At 39.5% G+C, this 13578-nt stretch overlaps 1 protein-coding gene across 2 annotated transcripts; it reads right to left on the bottom strand.

The window, feature by feature from the left end:
- Positions 1–168: 168 nt before the first annotated feature.
- LOC102235743 (clathrin interactor 1-like) lies at positions 169–12167 on the bottom strand. Of its 2 annotated transcripts, none has more exons than XM_023341758.1 (12): positions 11959–12167; positions 9358–9462; positions 9142–9238; positions 7521–7629; positions 6459–6635; positions 5870–6038; positions 4835–5051; positions 4677–4758; positions 4513–4590; positions 3598–3923; positions 2778–2961; positions 169–2222 (listed from the first exon to the last, which is right to left on the bottom strand). In XM_023341758.1, the coding sequence occupies exons 1-12, from the start codon at positions 11997–11999 to the stop codon at positions 1846–1848; spliced, it is 1962 nt and encodes a 653-aa protein (XP_023197526.1). In that variant the 5' UTR covers positions 12000–12167; the 3' UTR covers positions 169–1845. The 2 variants fall into 2 exon arrangements, with proteins under 2 accessions (XP_023197526.1, XP_023197527.1); XM_023341759.1 differs by having other exon boundaries at positions 4513–4587.
- Positions 12168–13578: the final 1411 nt, after the last annotated feature.

Here is a 13578-nt window from a genome sequence, read left to right as displayed (position 1 = left end):
AAAGCTAAAATTTAATTTTTAGGCTAATTGGGTCCTGACAAGGAGAAAATGTATATGCAAAAACAGACCCATTGTCCTCATATGAGGGCATTGGTTTTGACATAGTTCAAGAGCACATAGAAAGCTAAAATTTAATTTCAACTAAAGTTAGGTCATACTAATCCCAAATAGTAAGGAGACATAAAAAATGCACATCACACAAAAGCCTGGGTCTCAGGAGGATTCATTCTGCCCCCTGCTGGCGGCCCAGGGTGTTCAAAAGCCCCTTTCAGACAGAAACAGTAGAAATTTACTTTAATCTGGCAAAACACAAGCAGGAAAATTCCTCCTGATGGTTTTAGATCCCATCATCATTTTAATAATCGAAATCATCATTAAAATTTTAATTAGCGGATTTCTTTATAACTATAAGATGCAGCATCTAAATATTTTTTCCTTCAGCACACAAGTTTTAAAACAGCTTAGGGACTGGTGCTAAGGTTTCTGCTTTCAGACTATTTCTTTTAAAATTTTTTTTACAATTTTATGTAGGACTTGATATATTTTATAGCTGAGTTAAGAGCAAACTGTAAATTAACTTAATAATTCACCAATTCATACCTTTTGTAGTTTAGAACCAAAATACTTGGTAGTGGTATGAAGAAGAATTAAAATTTGCACATTTTAGTATTTTTACGAATATTTAGCTCCATAATTCAAGGAAATTCTTATCTAAAATTACAAATAAACATATTCCATGCTTCAAGTACATGAGTGTGAAACCTTTTTCAGGTTTCAGCTTGGTGAAGGAGTGAATGTAGTAATTATAGGTGCTGATCATTTCAGCCCTTCACCATTTCTGACCTTTGTAGTTGTTGTCGAGTCATCCACCTTTTAGATACAAAACATCCTGTTATCCACTTTGAAAACTGCCAATTGCATGTAATTTTCATGATCTACAGTGAAGAAATGTGTTCACATAACTCCAATGAAGCAATATGTACCAACAAGAGACCATTATTAGTTAATTTGGTTCAACCATAGGTCATAATTTCTTATTTTAGCAACAAAAAAAAATCCAAATAGAGTTAGACAAGAAGTTTTCAAATAATATCCAAATTAATTAAATTATTTCTAATGATTGAGAATTTTAATTACCTCTTATGCTTATAATTTATGAAAATACTTTACTACAATGAAAACTAAGTGAAGTACACAGGTAAACAATGGTTTGTTTACAGGTACGAAATGAATGCAGGCACCAAAAGACGTTTTATTTTTTGACCTGCAGACACCAATAGCCAATTTTACATGACTAGCTCATATAAACAAATCAGCATGAATGAAGCTGTTTGGTGTGAAACAGAAGAGCAAATAGAAGCAGACTGTTTTGATTCCTGTCTGAAAAGGGCTTTGCAAAGTCGGAGTAAAAATGGAATGGCTTAAATTTTAAAGTTAAATTCAGATTTTAAAAAAATTACCTTCTCATGTACAATGCAAAATTAAGGCCTCAGTGCCATTTTAGCTAAACTGAATTCTTTGTGCAGAAAAAACTGAACGATGGAGGATAACGTATGGTTGTATAAAAACTCGTGAAGACAATGATTTTTCCAGTAAAGGGAAGTAATGATGGTTATGTACCGACACGGTCGCTCCACCTCTGCTTTCTTCTGCGGAGAATCGGTGAGAACCGATGGCGAACAATCACCGGCGCCAGCTCACCAAAGCCCAGAAGCAGACAGTGAAACATGCAAGGTTTGTCTTCAAGTACTGCAAAGTCCTTCTGCAGTTTGCTTAATCGCAGTTTCACACATTCATGCTCACCCCCTCATTCACAAACACACACACGCACTTGACTGCAAACCTTCATTTCCCAAAGCTGCCAAAGTTAGCAAAGGCATCTTGTTTGGGTGGGACCACGGCGGGGCTGATGGAGTGGCTCAGGCCCATTCCCACTCCTGGCACCCCCATCCCTGCCATGCCACCCATCATCACCGGGGCGGCCATGCCCATATTCATGCTCATGTTCATTCCCATCATCCCTTGGTTCACAGGAATTCCACTCTGCAGGCCGGTGGCCATCGAGGGTGGCATGCCCACGCCAAGGGAAGCAGGCATGCCCATCGCCATGGCGCCGCCGGCCATGATGGGATTGGCTGGCGGTCTGATGGGAGCCACATGAGGTGGTGAGCTGAGGGTTAGTCCTCCAAAACTCTGAGCCAACAGGCTGACCGGAGGCACTCCTGTCCAAACACACACACACACACACAGGTACAAATCTGATTCCACCTTGCTTGTGGTTTACTGTGTGTATATACAAGCTATAGCCAAGCTATGTATGTATTGTTCCTTTGAATATTTTGAAGAGTTTACAGAGGTAATCCAGTGCCTTGCAAAAGTATTCATACATCTTGACCCTTTTCATATTTGAATATGGCACAACGACAAAATATATGTATTTTGTGAGACAGACCAATGAAAATAAGCAAGAAAAGAGAATGCTCTCAAAGGACTTGGAAATTGTTTCAAAATAACAATATTATCATTTGTCGCAATAACTTCTGGGAAATTTATCGTCCAGAAGAATATATTTTGATGTGCCTAACTTTACCTTTATGTTCTACATTACGTTAATTAATCACAAAGTTAAAATCCCAATAAAATACACTGAAGTTTGAGGTTTTCAACATGCGAAAAGGTTCAAGGTATATACATACTTTTGCAAAGCACTATAATACGTTTCAGGAAGTCCAATTTGTTTGTGTTAAACAGATAAAAAGCTCACTAAAGGACATTACCTTGTTGCTGGATTATATTGTTCAGAGTTGGTGGTGTCTTTGTGTGGTTGAGTCCGGCTGACAGGAAGTCCAGGCTGATATTGACGGACGGGTCGGACCAAGTTGACCCTAATGACCCCTGACTTCCAATTCCAGCCTTTTGCTGCGATCCCATTGGCTGCTGGGACACCATGGCCACCAAATTCTGAAACAAATTTGTCTGATTTATTCATGGGTTATGGTTTTTATTAAAACTTGAGAGATGAAGTAAGAGGTGCAGCAACAAAATTATACTGTGTAGCAGCAAATCTTTTAAGCAAATACATTTTGCCAATACAAGACCTACCGTAATTCTAAAATTTAGGTCTAGAATAATCTGCCTTATATTCCGGACTATACGGTGCAGTTAAAAGCCTTTAATTTTATCAAAAAATGACACTGCGCCTATATATATATTATATATATATTGTTGTGGAGTAAAGCTGTCCCATCTAGTGAATTAAAGGGCTTAATTTTGGTTGTGCTTACTGACCGTGAAGCGATCTTATGTGGCACACGTCACTCTGTCAAAATGTTTTACATTACATTATGACTACTGTCGTCAGGAGTAATACGTAATGTGCTTTGACTGACTGACGGACTTATCTGACTGTTTTGTTTCGTTTAATGTGCCTTGTAGTCTGGTGCGCTTCATATTTGAAAAAGATCGAAAATATATAATTATGTAACAGTGCGCCCTGTAATGCAGAAAATACGTTAGACTATTTTTTTCAACAATATTAGCAATCAATAATGTAACATTTTTTCAAAATACTTAACAAATTCATATTTCCTTTGATACCTGTTGAGAGCGGGAGTGTGGCATCGTAGGCATGGCAACGGATCCTCCCGGCGTCACCCCTCCAAGAGAGAAGGTCATGCTCTGGGAAGCACTGAGCGTCGTGTGCGGATTGGTTGGCTGATGGCTGACTCCGCTCATCAGGTCAAAGAGTTCAGCAGATGGGGGGACGGAGGACGGGTTTGAAGCCGGCGGCGGCGGCGGTGACGGTCCACTGCCAAACAGGTTGGTAACCGTCTGCGAAGGACCGGAGCTAGATGGAGCGGGAGGATTTCCTGAAAAGGAGCTCCAGTCCCCAAATTCCCCGTTTCCATTGGAAGAGGCAGCAGCTGGTCAAAAAAAAGTATGGTTAAGTAATACCAGAGCTGGGAAGCAACTAGTTACATTTAGAAATTATTCATAATTTGATCACTTACTCAGTACCTGAGTAGACTTTTTACTAAATACTTTTTTCTTTTACTTGAGTAAAAATATGTTGAAGTACTGCTACTCTTACTTGAGCATAATTTTTGGGTACTCTGCCCACCTCTGAGTAATACGAAGTAATTTGACCTCTCACAGGTAAAACCATCAATAATTAACTGTAAAAAAGTTGAAAGGAAGGAAAATTAATAAAAAGAATAAGGAAGAAATGACAGCCTTCAGACAACATAATGTCTGTAAATACAAATATAATACTTTCTATTTTTTTTTGTATTTTAGGGAAATCCTTGGATTAAATTCAATACTCACTCAGCCTGTGTTTGAACCATGTTTCTAAGCCTAATGGATTCACTTAGGCACAGGTAGACAACCTGACAAACTGATATATTTCTTAAATTTGTATTTGATGTGTTAAAATGTCTGATTGCTAACTAATCCTCTTTATTTTAAAGGCATAATGAACGTTTTAAAGGAGCAGTGAGGGAAGCCGTTTACCGGTGGAGGTGGGGAGGCTGGCAGAGGCTGCAGGTGAGGAGAAGTCAGCAAAGCCCCCTATGAGGTCTGAAGTCCCTGCTGGGTGAGTGAAGGCAAACACAAACTTACCAGAGGACACAGAAGTGTGTTTGGATAGTGTAAGAGAGGAGTGTGTGTGTGGTTACCCGCCGCTGTGCTCTCGTTGTTTGAAGGGTCAATCACCAGCAGGTCAGCCAGTCCACCGCTGGAAGTCTGCTTCGCCGACGACTAAGGAGTGAGACGCAGCAATTAAACCTTCAGAGGTGAAGATGACTGTCACCGTAGAAACGGTGAGTGTGAGTACCTTTTCCTCTGGGCTCTTGTCTCCGGTGTAGTGTGCTGCAGCCCCCAGGTCCAGCGTCTTGCTGCTCGCCGCCCCGCTGCGCTTCCTTGTGGTGGTGGTCGTGGTTTCTGTCGCTTGTGTGATCTGGATGCTCTTCGTCGTGACCGTTTCCTCCTCGTCTTTAAATTCGATCGTCTCCTGCCTCCCGTTTCTTGATCCTTTCTCCTCCTCGTTGTCACTATGGCAACCAGATAAGGGACGCAACAGAGCTCAGGGGATTATGCAAAGGTTGATCTGCTGTGTCTTTATGGAAGTCTGAAGGGTTCGGATCTCTGTTTAACTGGTTTTCTCTGCAATTAATCTCCTTAAAACAGAGATTAAATATATTGGTACATCTGTCGTGCAACATGGTATGGTGCTGGTTTGGTTTTGATTTTATGCACTTTTAGCAAAACATAAAATATCATCCCACAAGGTTTTGAAGGATTTTAGCCACCTCTAGTGTCTGTCTTGTGATCCTATGTATCAGCCCAGATATATAAGTACAACATATTGTAATATTGCTCCTTCAGTGTTACTATAAATCTATTGAAGGTCTCCTTTACTCTTTTTATACTGTCTTTGCATTATTGTTGAAGAAATCTAACATTTTTGTTGAAATTTATACTAAATACAATGCCGTGGATTGTTTTAGATCCTTCTCCTGACTGATACGCTGGAACAATGAGATCCTTTTGATCCTCAGATAAAAATCTGCAGGGACAGATGAGCTTTATTTTCAATTCTTCAGAAGACTAAATGGATTGTGTTTCTGTGTTTGACATGATGTAAAGCACTTTGAAATGCCTTGCTGCTGAAATGTGCTATATAAATAAAATTTGATTGATTAAACTGAATCAAAATTTACTTCAGTTAACTGCTAGTTAGAATTTTGCAATTCCCCCCCCTCCCCATATATTTTTGATTTTAAGTTGAACCACAATGGATCCACATGCAGGAAATAATTTGAATATGATTCATGATCGTTCCTGCTGTTGGAGTGGTGTGTCCGTTTACCTAATCCGGTCAGGCGAGTCGTCTCGCTCCTTCTTTCTGAACTTGTTGAGTGTGTCGTCGATGGTGCTGCCTATCTTGTCACTGATCTCTCCGAGCTTCTCGCTGAAAGGGAAAGCTCCTCTGCTCTTGTCCCAGTCCTCATCCCACTTATTCCGATCCAATTCATTCGCTGGAAGAAAAAAGATCAAAAACAGAGATTCAGCATAAACAAATCTGGCAGTTTAAGCCCTTATTTTAACTACATACTTTTTATACCATGAACGATTTAAAATGTAACAGCAATAAAGAGGTCAGAGCTGCAGAAAGTGATTAAATATTTTCTCCAAGTTTGTAAATACTTTTGCAGAAAACAAAAGGTCAGAAACATTCTTTAATGACTTTCCATTTTTAGCAGTTACCGACCTAATTTTATATTTGAAAATAATAAACCAGTGCAGTAATTTACTCGCTTATAGAATTATGCCTTTAGGGATAAGTAAAAAGCATGCTACATTTGCTGTAGAAAATATATTCCTGAGGTTCCCCAGGAGGGATTGTATTTTCATTTTAATCCACTCAAGCTGTCAGATGAACGCTGTGAGCTACTTACAGTTCTTAAAGCTGCCACCTCCACCGCCCATACTGTCAGAGGAGACTCCAATATATTTATCCTTGTTCTTCTTTGCTTTCTTTCTCTCCTCTCTCAGTCTGTCATCATCCTGGATGAACTCCACCATCTCCTTCACCTTCTGACGCACGTTTATACCTTGATCCTTCCCATTCTCATCTGTAGATAAACCCAACCGATACAGTCACAGACACAAACCTACAAAACCATTTACTGCTCTTTATTCAAAGACAAAACACAAGGTTTCCTTCAGTGCATTATAAGCCTGGCGGGCCACCAGACTTTACTTGTGCCCTCACCAGGTTAAGCATTGCTTATTTTTTAAGTCTTTTTAAAATGTTTGCAATTTTTAAGACTTTATAGTTGGTGTTCAGGTATTAATCTCCCAATTTTTCAATAACACATAATTATCCAATGATATTTTCAAATTTCAGGGCTGCACAGTGGCGCAGTTGGTAGCACTGTTGCCTTGCAACAGTGCTACCAACAGTGCTTCCTGCAGTTGCCCAGACCAACTGCAGGAAGGTCCTGGGCTTGATTCCCGGCCTGGAGTTTGCATGTTCTCCCTGTGCATGCGTGGGTTCTCTCTGGGCACTCTGGCTTCCTCCCAAAGTCCAAAAACATGACTGTCAGGTTAATTGGTCTCTCTAAATTCTCCCTAGGTGTGAGTGTGTGTGTGCATGGTTGTTTGTCTCTGTGTTGCCCTGCGACAGACTGGCGACCTGTCCAGGGTGTACACCGCCTCTCGCCTGAAACATTTGCTGGAGATAGGCACCAGCACCCCTCCTGACCCCACTAGGGACAAGGATGTACAGAAAATGGATGGATTTTCAAATTTCCTGTTAACTTTAAACATTTAACTCAAAAACACGACGGGCCGCTGGATGAATGACAGCCCTAGTGCCCAACCACCGGGCTTAGCAAGTAATCTGGGGGAAACCTTGAAATACCTTTATCCAAATGCTTGGATAAATGCTAGTATTGAATTTTCAACACAAGATAAACAAAAAGAAAAGCTTAAAAATTGCAAAGAGAGAGACTCACCTATAAAATGATAGTTTTCTAGAGATCGCAGGTCATAGATGTGTTCTCTGGCACTGGTGACGACTCTCTCAGAGCCGTTCCTGATCAGATAGGCAAGCAAGAGTAAGGCCTGAAGGAGAGACGTGGGTATTAGCCAAAGAGAGAAACAACCCAGATTCACGGCTTGGCTGATTTTGGCTCCCACTGCTCAGGTGTGTAAAAAAAATTAAACTTTTTTTTCACTTCATAAGTCGTAATGCTTTAAAGTCTTTGATCCTTTAAACTGCTTGCTAAAAGATTTCAGCACTTTCTCTTTGCTAAGATCCCCTTCACATAAAATTAATTTAGCCATAAAGTTGATGGTCTCTGCAGTGTGTTAGAAAGAAAAGACAAACTGAGGCTCCCAGCCGCAGAGAAGCGTGAAGAAATTCAAACTGCTCAAATGGGCAGGTAGGTGACCCAGAACCAAAAGTGGAGAAGCAGCATTCAGCTTCTATGCACCACAAATCTGGAACAAACTTCTAGAAAACTGCAAAACAGCTAAAACACTGAGTTCCTTTAAATCAATGCTAAATATTACATTGGATGTACAGTATATTTGCCTGATGGTTTTGATGATGGCATTTGACAAAATGTAATATTTACTGCTTGTTTCTTTAATGATTACTGTATTATGTTTTAATGGAGTGAAGCACTTTGAACTGCCTCGTTGCTGAAATGTGCCACACAAACAAACTTGACTTGAGAGACCGAGGTTTCATTTTTCTAACACTCAAAAGGTAATTTTACAACAGCTGCAGCATGACTTTAAAGAACAACATTATTCCTCTGAGCTTCTGTGATCATTTCATAGATATGATAAAAAAAGAGGAGCTGGTTTAAAAAATGTACGCAAGAAGCCTGGCTTACAGAGGTGCAACATTTTGTGTTGCTGATTAAATTATGATTCTTTCTCTTTACTGCAAGTGATGGACAAAAACAGTGAGAGAAATTCTGCAGGTTTTACAAAATACATGATGTGACACCTGCTGTAGTAGTTTTGTTTTAAGGTGATTAAAAAAAGTTGAAGTAATAAGAGTGAAGTAAGGTCAGGCTTAGTGAAAGTCATTCACACTGTAATTAGGCTTTTCAAATTGCTGTATCCAGCCATGTCTGAACAGATTATAATAGAACCTGGGAGATGTAGTTTGGTTTTAGATCAGTGTTGCTCCTTATCCAACCCTCCTGCAACTCAAACTGCAGGAAATAATTTCATTTCTGGAGCAGGATAAAACTGCAGTGCAGTCTCGCAAAAAGATTGTAAAATAGTCTCTCACCCACAAGCAGGGGGAACCAGCTCAACATTGACTGCAAACCGTCAAATACAATAAAAAAAAGTTATTCATAACTTCAACGACACATGAGACCCAATCAAGAACGACTAGTCAAGATCCTGAGATGCAACACACAAATGTAAAAAGAAAATTTAACCTAAAAAAATGAAATACAGACAGAAGGAAACTGGGCCTGGTCACGGTCCCTCATGTGAAAGACATTGGAAGCCATATGTAGGCCTGACGTCAAGCAAAGAAACCTCTAACCCTGCTTAAATAAACCCAGAGCGGACGTCAGGGAACACAGATCCGATGTGTGGCAGTCCTACCTTGTACACTCTTCTCCAGTTTTTCTTATTATCCTTCAGCATCCTGGACCACAGCATGTTCATCACCTCTGGGAACTGCTCATACATAAACGTAGCTCTATAAACATACACACACATTTATGGTCATTCTGCTGGCATCCATGAGTAAAACAGATCACATCTCATGGCCATGTGTGTGTGTGGTGTGTGTGTGTGTGTGCGTGTTCTTACACCTACTTGGCTATCTCTCCCATTAGTTGTCCAGAGGGCCCCCAGGGGTCATCGTTGGTAGCTTCTCTAACCTTAGACTCTATCTCTGAGTAGTTCATCACCACATTAGTGCTGTTGACACAAACATTTATTCTTGTTAAAATCACCAGTATGACTATAAAACTTGTATGCATGACAGTTTATTTGCCTTAACATGGAAAGATAAGCAAAAATACTTCAACAGAAGAATGAGCAAAAAACTGAATTTGTACATATTTCATGTTATTTTACTGTGAAGCACCTGGTGAGTTTCATCTTTACAAATAAAATTTATTTACTAGCTTATTACAACAACTCATTCAGAACACAAAACCACAAATTATAAATGGTGGAAAATAGCTTTTTGTCTGAGGACCGACAGAATCCTGCTTCGCTGAATAACAAATACACTTTGGAAAAGCCTTTGTGCTGCTGAACTGTTTATCAGATAACAGATGTGGGCAAAGAGGCAGAAGCTTTCTGAGGCACAAAGAGGGAAAAGAGGAAGTCTGTACATCAAAGGGAGGTGAACACAGGTATGCTGTTTCCTGTCTTCTTTGTTCCTGCACTTCACTTTCTACTCTCTGTTTTCCTGTACATACAAAGCCAATCCCTTCATACGCAAAGCTAATTCAGGTAACAATTTAATCCTAGAATGATCAGTTTAAAATAACTCCTATCATTTCTCTTTCAGTGCTTGTTCACAGTAAGCAGTCCCTTTCTTTTCATTCCTTACTCCCCATCTCTTTGTTCTCTGAAACCTGCCAAACTCCCAGCAAGATAAAACCAACAATGATCAATGATTTATCCCAGGCAGCAGCCACTTTTAACTGTTATAATCAGCCATTGCAGAAAGCAAAAAGCTTTATATAAGCGTGACTCTTAATATACTGGGAAAAAAATGCCTGTGCTGCCAGTTCTATGGAGGGAGATCAATAATGGAGTGTATTCATCATGCTCAGCCAGCCACAACCAACAGCTGATGGAAGCTGTTGTTTATTACTCCATTTCAAGCTCTGTGCTGCTTCATCTACTCCCTCATCTGTATTCTTCCATTTCTGGTCTTAATATTAACTCCATTTAGTACTTTTTGTCTTTACGTTCAGTAGCAATAGGCATGTCACGATAACTGATTCTGCTGGATGATAAATTGTCCCAAAAGTTATTGCGATAAACGATAATGTTGTTGTTTTGAGAACATTTTCAAGTAACAAAGTGGTGATGGCATAATAACGCAAGAACACATTCTCAAAGATTAATAAACAATGTTTTAAATACCCCAAATAAATAAACAAAACAACAAATAAAATGAATTATGAAGTTTCTGTAAAGAAAATTCTCCTTCAAAAAAAAACGATGCACCATACTGAAAACCTTTGCCATCCAGGTTTTGGTAGAAAGAGAAAAACAATAAATCATGCAAATGGAAATTATAATGTGATTGATTTATTGCTTATTGCAACAGGCTTAGTTGCAAGTTTACCAAATACATACACTACTTTGTTGCTTTCTAAAAAAATATTTGTTGTACCATCACAATGACATGTATTCTTGATATTGTGCAGCAATGTATTTATACTTTCTTATGAATCCATTTTCAAAACATTATAATAATCCTCTGTAAAAGCTAACAGTTAGCATCGCAGCTTGCAGAAATATGTTATAAATCTACAAACATGGATGTAAATAAATTTTATAAAATTACGGAAAAGAAATTTGGATTTATTTGGACTCCAAACCTAGTTTAAAGACGTACTACTTATTGTTATTGGTCTTAATGCCACTCTTTTACACTAGCTTGAGCAGTAAGAGTCACAAACTAAATGGCAGTAGACATCCACATGTCATGCATCAGAAACAGAGTTGAAGAAACCTCATTAGCAGTTGCACCTACACTTTTGGGTTAGTTTTGGTTTTACTCAGCCAAAGTTAGTGCATGCAGCTGCAGGAACAAAGAGTACAGGAAGATTTTCTTCCTCCTGCATGGTTACACTGTAATAACTACGTTCATAAACCCATACCACAGAGGCATAAAAAACACAATGCATGTGTTAAGAGGCACACATGTCCTACTAAAGTGTGTGTTTGTTTGCCAGCATGCTACGTTGCTGTGGGCCTCAACGGGACAATGTGAATGTTGATAATACAACATGCTTAGCGGGTTATATGTCCGTCATTATCAATCAGCCTCCTTCCTGTTGGAGGTGTGCAATGTGCTGGACGGACATGGAGATGGTGAGCATCACCAGGGTGGGACAGCTAGGCTGTTAAGTCTGCTGCAGCAGCACTCTGAGGGATAACAACACCTGACCTGCTTATAGCCGAATTAGCTAACTGAAAGCCACAAACACACTCTCACTTTACAATGATGCCATAACAGATAACAATGAAAACGCCACGACATATTAATTTATGGGACAAGGTTGGCAGTTTGCCAAGTGGTCAAAGCTAACAGCTGAAGGCCCGTATTCTTTCCTCCATCAGCGATAAAAGTTAATGATGCTGCCCGGTAAGAGCCGCTCAATCACCGGTTAGCTCACGGGCCACTTAGCGGGTTAGCTCTGCGCCTCCATCTCGGTTGGTACTCACGCTTTGTCCACCAGCTCCCTGACTTTCCACATGTTCAGCATCTCCGCACGGACCTGCGGGCTCCCCACCTCGATACTGCGCCGCCCCCGTGTCTCGACACCCCGCAACCCAGAGGTGGAATCCCGGTAACGGACGAGAAAAACGCTCCGCTCCGCTCACTGATCGGATCTGATCTGAACAGCGACCGCTGCGGGTAACGGACCGGCCACAGTTGCTACGGAAACGGCCTCTGTCTACGTCACTGCAGCGTCAAGATGTACGCTCCGTTCCCAGACTGAAGATGCAATTTATTAGGGATCAATAGCCCCTCTGGCTTTATATTAGGGTAATCTACACCATTGTCTTTAATTTCAGAAAGATTTTATTCCTTATTGTTTTTCTTCAAATCTATTTTATATTTTGAAAATTTTCTACTCCAAGCAATTACAAATTACACAAATTTTGTGTTTATAATAAACACAGTAGCGGGTTTTGATATGGGCATTTCCACAGGGCGACAATAATGGTAGCTGTTAGGACGCACTTTATTTTTTATCGTTTTTATCCATTTTCAGTCAATATGACTGCAGGATGATTTCACAATCTTTTTTCCAGGACTGCACTACAGTTTTATCCTCCCCCAGAATTTAGATAATTTCAATATTTTGAATAGTAAGATGGTGACCTGCATGCTATGTGTCTTCAGTCAGAGGCTTCTTCAAATTCACTGTAATACAGACTGCTGCAAGAGATCCTTCCTGCCAACAGCCATCACTATCTACAATAACTCTTTGAAGAATTTGAATACGAGTCACAACATTTAATTTCCCTTTGGGATCAATAGAATATTATTGAATTTGAATATCCAAGAACTGTTCTGACATAACTGGAGTGCAGGAGTTTAGAAAAACCTAATATCAGTGTGAAGGAAACCCTAATCCTAAGTCACTTGTTTTACTATCAGCGGATGACCACCAGATAATAAAATAGTAAATTGTCAATTGTGCCCTAAATAAATTATCTATGCCATAAAAAAGAAAAACACAAACCCTGTTTTCTTAGATGTAGCCACCAACTTCAATTTATTCTGTAAGTTAATAACCTCCAAAAAAAAAAAAAAGAAAACATAAATCTTTTATGACCAATAAAATACACAAAATCCAGCATCTGTAGGGAATATTACCCCATGGTTAATATTAAATTTCCAAAATGTGCAGAGCTCCAAAATGAGATGTTCATCACCTTCATTAATTACTTCAGATGCTATTATTACGCTGAAAGTCATTAGGGGATAATCCATTTTTAAAGAAAATGAGCTCGAGTGGAGTTAACCACCCTGAAATGCTTCACATTTTTGAATTAGAGACAAATATTTTTTGATCAATCCTCAAGTAAAGAAAAAAATAATTGAGCCACATTTCTATAGTATTTTTTCATTTTAATGTGACATATAAATTCTCTTTTTTTCCCATCACCATGGCTGCAGTGTGGTTGCATAAATATTATGTTATTCTGGCTGATAAAGCAACATTACTGTAGTTTGCTCACTAGCTCTGTTCCTTTGGACTTGTACCTGTAAAAAGCATCTCTTGTTTGCATGTCCAGTCCACTCTTCCTTTTTCCTGTGGATGGCTCTATGTG

Source organism: Xiphophorus maculatus, chromosome 11, assembly GCF_002775205.1.
Source record: "Xiphophorus maculatus strain JP 163 A chromosome 11, X_maculatus-5.0-male, whole genome shotgun sequence".
In the NCBI taxonomy this organism is placed as follows: Eukaryota; Metazoa; Chordata; class Actinopteri; order Cyprinodontiformes; family Poeciliidae; genus Xiphophorus; species Xiphophorus maculatus.
This window is presented reverse-complemented; position numbering and strand designations above follow the sequence as displayed.